Source organism: Gracilinanus agilis, chromosome 4 (assembly GCF_016433145.1).
Source record: "Gracilinanus agilis isolate LMUSP501 chromosome 4, AgileGrace, whole genome shotgun sequence".
NCBI classification, from domain to species: Eukaryota; Metazoa; Chordata; class Mammalia; order Didelphimorphia; family Didelphidae; genus Gracilinanus; species Gracilinanus agilis.
In genome coordinates, this window is record NC_058133.1 from 167849869 (window position 1) to 167856202 (window position 6334).

The 6334-nt window shown below is 45.5% G+C and overlaps 1 protein-coding gene across 1 annotated transcript in view; it reads left to right on the forward strand.

Moving 5' to 3' along the window:
* The first annotated feature begins 2051 nt into the window (after positions 1–2051).
* Positions 2052–6334, forward strand: part of GBA (glucosylceramidase beta) — an 18554-nt gene continuing 14271 nt past the window's right edge. Inside the window, exons 1-10 of the mRNA XM_044675044.1 lie at positions 2052–2167; positions 2675–2762; positions 2997–3188; positions 3322–3468; positions 3765–3898; positions 4108–4280; positions 4466–4703; positions 5020–5244; positions 5640–5803; positions 6269–6321. Of these exons, the coding sequence (XP_044530979.1) occupies positions 2141–2167; positions 2675–2762; positions 2997–3188; positions 3322–3468; positions 3765–3898; positions 4108–4280; positions 4466–4703; positions 5020–5244; positions 5640–5803; positions 6269–6321 (1441 nt within the window). The 5' untranslated portion in view covers positions 2052–2140. The remainder of the gene's footprint in view (positions 2168–2674; positions 2763–2996; positions 3189–3321; positions 3469–3764; positions 3899–4107; positions 4281–4465; positions 4704–5019; positions 5245–5639; positions 5804–6268; positions 6322–6334) is intronic.

Sequence of the window (6334 nt, forward strand, 5' to 3'; positions counted from 1 at the left end):
TAAAATGAAGAAGCATGTGTCCTATTTCAGAATTATTGTTTTTAATTTGATATGCCAGCCAGGGTTCCCTTTGGTAGTTCAAGGAGAGCCACCTCCATTTGTTATGCACATCACTGCATAGATTTTCCCCTTAAACTTGATCTTCCTTATAGCTTCATGATTTCTGTTTATACACAATCAATGAACAACAACAACAATTTACTAAATATCTATTATGTGCGGGTCAGTGGGTTAGGTGCTAGGCATACAGATATAAAAGTGAAATATTCCCTGTCCTTTAGAAGCTTACATTCACCCAGAAGGACAGCATTTTCACAAGTAAATACAGGATATACTTACAAAACAAAACAAAACACAAATATCCAGGGGGAAGCTGGGTGGCTCAATGACTAGAAAGCCAGAACTAGATCTGGCTTCAGATACTTCCTAGCTGAGTGACCCTGGGCAAGTCACTTAAGTCCCAATGTCTAGCCCTTATCACTCTTCTGCCTTGGAACCAATACACAGTACTGATTCTAAGATGGAAGGTGAGAGTTAAAAAAAAAATTACCCAGTGATAGGTAGAGTATTAATAACTAGGGGAATTAGAAAAAAAAACACCTTTTTTAGTCTCAATCACTTTTTTCATCCCTTATTCTATTGCCCCTTGCCTTTTTCTGCCCCATGCCTTCCTATATTCAGCACTAACATTCTAGAGACCCTTATCTCTAACTGCCTGAACTATTCATTTCAATAACCTCCTAACAGGTCTAACTTCTTAATGCTCTCTCCCCCTTGCTCACATCTGTCTTTCAAATTTACCATAGCATCAGTATGTAAATTAGTTTGCCAGATGGATGTATTTGGTCATGTTATTGCTCCTCTTAAAAATCTTTAGTAGCTCCCAGCTGCCTACCAAGTAAAGTTTAAACTCTTACCTAGGCATTTAAGGCCTTCCACAATATAGCACCATCCTTTCCTCTTAGCCTTATATAATATTATTTTTCTGCACATATGCTGGCTGCCCTTCCGTCAAGTAGGAGTATTCACAGCCTCCCAAATAGGCCTGATGCTTTCCTTATGCCCTTGCATTTTTTCTCATGCTTTGCTCATCTCCACTCTGCTCCTTGAAGTCCTCACCCTGTAAACCTTAAATGTCATCTTATGGGGAAGCCCTATCAGATCTTCCTCACTTCCCCTAACTTAATTACAGGGGAGTGCTAGAGCCCTTGAGCTAGTCAAACTGTGGGCATTTATATCTTGGAAATCAACGAATTTCTGACTTTGTTGATTGTTCAGACTTAAGAAAATGGAGAAAAAGTTAACGATGGACGTCCCACTTATAGACCTCATATAACCATTTTCCTTGCTACACTTGCTATGTATCTCTTGCCGGTAACCTGTTATCTCTTTCCACGTATCAGTGTCATGAGGTGGACTGATACATGGGTAGAGAACATATCTAATAAAGATTGGTAAATATAAGCAAACAAAGCATTTAAACGCAAACAGAAAACCATATGTTGTCGGAAGGAATTTAAAAGAGTTGGATTGAGCATCTGTGTGTGGGGACAATCCACAATACCCTAAACGGAGGATGGAGGCACATTGCCCTTCTCTCACTCTTTCCCCAACATTTGTCCGTAAACCGAAGGCCATTAAGTTGATCTCATTAACTAGCCTAACGGGGGCTTTTGGTTAAAGGCAGCGAAAGGGGGCAAGAGACCTGGGAAGTACTCCCAGGTCTTGCTCCTGGGCACATTCTGAGGGCTTGAACAACCCCACACTCCACTCTGGGTCACGTTTTCCGATGCTGTACACCGTGGGGTCCAGGACCGCTTCGATCTCAGTCTAGACTTAGAGTGTATGCCTCGTCCCCTCCCCCCACCTTTACACACACATCTGGTGTCAGAGGGCGCCTAGGACTTTGGTCTGGTAATCCTCCGTTCCAGCAAGCGCAAGCCACCCTTACAAAGATGGCCGGAGGCGCTTCAGCAACCGTCACGTGACAGCGCTAGACGTCACATGACCTCCACCCAATGTGTTAGAGGATGCAGTGTCCCCAGCAAGACTAGGCGAAGCTGGGATCTCTGTGGCAGCTGGCGCACTCTCCATCCCGGGAGCCGGAAAGCTCCGCCATCCTTCTGAGCGCCCTTCCAAGATGGGACCCCTGAAGCGCTGGAAAGAGGTGAGCCCAGTCTAGTCCTCCAGACTCCCCACCTCCCGGCGTTGCGGCTAGAGGCTCCAGTCTCCAGGTCAGGGACCGGGACGCCCGGGAGATGAAAGGAACTGGAGGTGTCTATCCTGCGTGTACACCTGGAAACCCAGATTCTGGGAGGAGAGAGGGGTGAAGAAGATAGGACATGGGAAGGAGAAGGCTTGAAATCAAACACCTGATAGATACGGGATGGGTATGAACTCTGCCCAGCTTCCCCTCCTCCCTCTCCTGTAGCCTTCCTTTTAATCCTCTTCCTCATTCCTTATCCTCAAACCCTCATCTCCATCCTAGATGGTTTCCTGGGGAACTAGGGCAAGAAGCCAGTGGTTGGAGAGGATGGTTATATTAAAAAAAAAAACCCAGCTTTTTGGCAGGGATAGGTAAAATCCCCTAGGTTAGAGAAAGGTAAGAGATGCATACTGTTATTATCACCCCCAAAGTCAGGCCCATTCCAAGTCATCCTTATTTTAATCTCAGGAACATCCTAGAGATTTGGCCAAAGTAAACAACATTGCCGCAAGTATCTTGGGACTGCTTTTGCTTCAGCTGATTTCCTCCACATCAAGTGAGTGACATTCAGAATAAGGAGGTGGAAGCTCACATAACTTATAAAGGTGGTGGTATTGGGAACAGAAACCTCCTTAGTACTTCCCTGGGACAATGCTGGTTACATAGTAGGTGCCAGAAATGTTTAATAAACTTGGGTGGAAGGAGAGTCACAGACAGGAGAAAATTCCACTCCTCTTCTGCCCCCTTTCCCATTTGTTTTCCTTGTGTTTCCCATCTCCCTGTGCCCTAGGTGCCCGTCCCTGTGTTCCCCAAAGCTTTGGCTATAGCTCTGTTGTCTGTGTCTGCAATGCTACCTACTGTGATTCAATTGATCCTGTAACACTTCCTGCTTCAAGTACCTTTAGCCGATATGAAAGTACTCAAAGTGGCCGGAGGTTTGAATTGAGCGTTGGGAACATCCAGAGCAACTGGACAGGCAAAGGTAATCATTCTTCTTGCCTAAGCAGAACTAGGACCCTTCACAGAACCAAGAAATTCAAGGCCTTTGGGTCCAAAAATATCCAGAAGCTACCATTGGGTCAGGACCTTTAGCAAGTACTTCTCCTATTCTCCAGGATTGCTGCTATCCCTGCACCCAGAACAACAGTTTCAGAAGATAAAAGGCTTTGGAGGTGCCATGACTGATGCTACTGGCCTCAACGTTCTAGCTCTCTCACCTCCTGCCCAAGACTTACTTCTTAAATCATACTTTTCTCCAGAAGGTGAGATATTTTGAGTATGGGAAAAGGATTCTATGGAATACATATAAATATAGATATCCTCTTTTGATGTAGGACATTCCTTTACCCTTTCTCAGTGTCCAAGTTCTCCTACATTTCTATATTCTCCCTCTTTCACCCTATAAATACCTGTGTCCTTAGGCCTACTTTTCTCTTGGGTATAAGTTCCACAATTGATCTAAATGCATCACTTTTCCAGACTAGACTCCTGAAGTTCAAGTTTTGGAGGTCTCCTTCCCACCCCTAACCTGGCCATCTGAGCCACTGCTCTTTTCCAGGTATTGAATATAACATTATCCGAGTGCCCATGGGCAGCTGTGACTTCTCTGTCCGTGTCTATACCTATGCTGATCAACCTGAGGACTTCCAGTTGAACAATTTCACCCTCCCAGAAGAGGACACCAAGCTCAAGGTGGGCATAGTTGGCATTTTGCTTTCAAAAGGGTAAAGGAGCATGAGGCTGAGGAAGTTATTGGAAGTTACATGGTTCCCACCCTGAGCCACCCTAGATAGTTATGGAAGGACCAGGGCGGGGACCAAAAACTGGGCCTGATACACTGGTTAAGCCAGTCACTGCCAATTTCTTCATCTGTGTTCCTTACTACTTACCTATTCTTTCAGATTCCCCTTATTCACCGGGCTTTCGCCCTGTCCCAACGCCCTATATCGCTCTTTGCCAGCCCTTGGACATCACCTACTTGGCTTAAGACCAATGGGGCAGTGAATGGGAAAGGGTCACTCAGGGGACAAGCAGGAGACAAGTACCACCAGACCTGGGCCAACTACTTTATCAGGTAAGAAGAGATTGGGCAAGGGTTGGGGGATGGAGAAGTTAGTCAGTGGATACTTTGATATTTGCCCTTTAATAATTTCTGGACCTCTTATACTTAGCTTTTTTGAGCCTCTCCAAATGTACCATGGATTTTCTCAATCCCCAGTATAGGGGTAGCCATTTTCCTTGTTCTGCATCTCTCTTTAGGTTTCTGGATGCTTATGCAGAACATAAGTTAAAATTTTGGGCAGTGACAGCAGAGAATGAACCATCAGCAGGATTGATAACTGGGTATCCCTTCCAATGCCTGGGCTTCACTCCAGAACTTCAGCGAGATTTCATTGCCCGTGACCTAGGCCCTACTATTGCTCAAAGTGCTCACCGTGACATCAAACTACTAATATTGGATGACCAACGCCTTCTACTGCCCCATTGGGCACAGGTGGTAAGGCCTTAGCCACCCAAATCATATGGATCCCTTTTACTTCAAAACCTGTCTCCATACCTTGATTCCCTCGATTTGAGGCTACTCAGATATCTAGAGCCCAGAAACTTAGGACACTTTTTCCCTGGGTGCCTAGGTCTTCTTGATCTTGCTGGACCTTCCTAAGATTCTATCATTCTGACTCTTTCTACCTCTCAATTCTACATATTCCTATTTTTCTCCTTCTGTTCCTCATTACATTCTTGGACCTCTACCCTTAAGGGGTTCTGGCTTTGTATTCCCACTCCTTTAAAACCCCTTCTTCTTCCCTTTTTAGGTTCTGAAGGACCCTAATGCAGCTCAGTATGTCTCCGGGGTAGCTGTACACTGGTACCTGGACTTCCTGGCCCCAGCTAATGCTACACTGGGGGAAACACACCGGTTGTTCCCTGATACAATGCTCTTTGCTTCTGAGGCCTGTGTGGGTTCCAAGTTTTGGGAACAGAGTGTGCGGCTAGGTTCCTGGAGCCGAGGGACAAAATACAGTCATAGCATCATCACTGTAAGCTTCACCTGTGTCTAGTCAATCTCAGAATTTCTCCCTTCTCAAATCCTAACAAGCTCATACCCAATACCTAACCTTGGTTAGTGAGGAGACCCTGAGACAGAACTTTTTCTTTCTTCCTGCATCCTCCATGGTAATGCCTAGGACACATAGGTTCCCCATCTCAACTGGTTTCATTCTCTACCCCTTCAGTTACATTCATCTCTACTTTCTCATCATTGCTTGGATTTTCCCCAAATACCCTTAACCTGCATCTTTCTCCATAGATCCCCAGACTTCTAACCCAGGGCTGACCCAGCTATTTTATCTCCTCCTATATGTCACTCATTGCTTTCTCAGATGCCCTAGGGCTGAGCCTATATTTCTTTGTCCCCATCCTACCCCCTGCATAGAATCTTATCCACCATGTGGCAGGCTGGACAGACTGGAACCTCGCCCTGAATCTTGAAGGGGGTCCCAACTGGGTACGCAACTTTGTTGATAGCCCCATCATTGTAGATATAAACAAGGACAAGTTTTACAAGCAGCCGATGTTCTACCATCTCGGACACTTCAGGTAAGCCAACAAAGTGCAAATTCTGCCTGCTATCTGAGAGAGAGAGAGAGAGAGAGAGAGAGAGAGAGAGAGAGAGAGAGAGGGGACAAATCTGAAGTAGAGGGTTATATGAAGCAAAATTCAGTCAAGGAAGGGAATGCCATGTGTGTGGCCCTGGAATGGATGTTTTCCAATAGAATATTTGGGGTACCAGGCCAATATTTGATTAGGCCAATGGTTATTCTTGTTTTCTGAGTCAGAAGAGAGAATCAGAGTTCCACTTCTGGTCACTAAGATGGTGGGGTCAGAAGGGACAGGTTCATGCAGTTACAAGGAACTTGAGAGATCTCTAGTCTACCCTTTAGAATTAGGTGACTTGCCCATGGGCACACAGCTGGGTAAATATCTGAGGCAAATTTGAACCTGGCTCTTGTTGACTCCCAAGTCCAACAGTCTGTCCTCTGTGCTGTGCTTCCTTGGACATAGAGAAGGAAGTTGGAGATTTCCTCTCAGAGAGCAGCCAGGAGCTCTGGCCAGATGTATGAGGGCTGG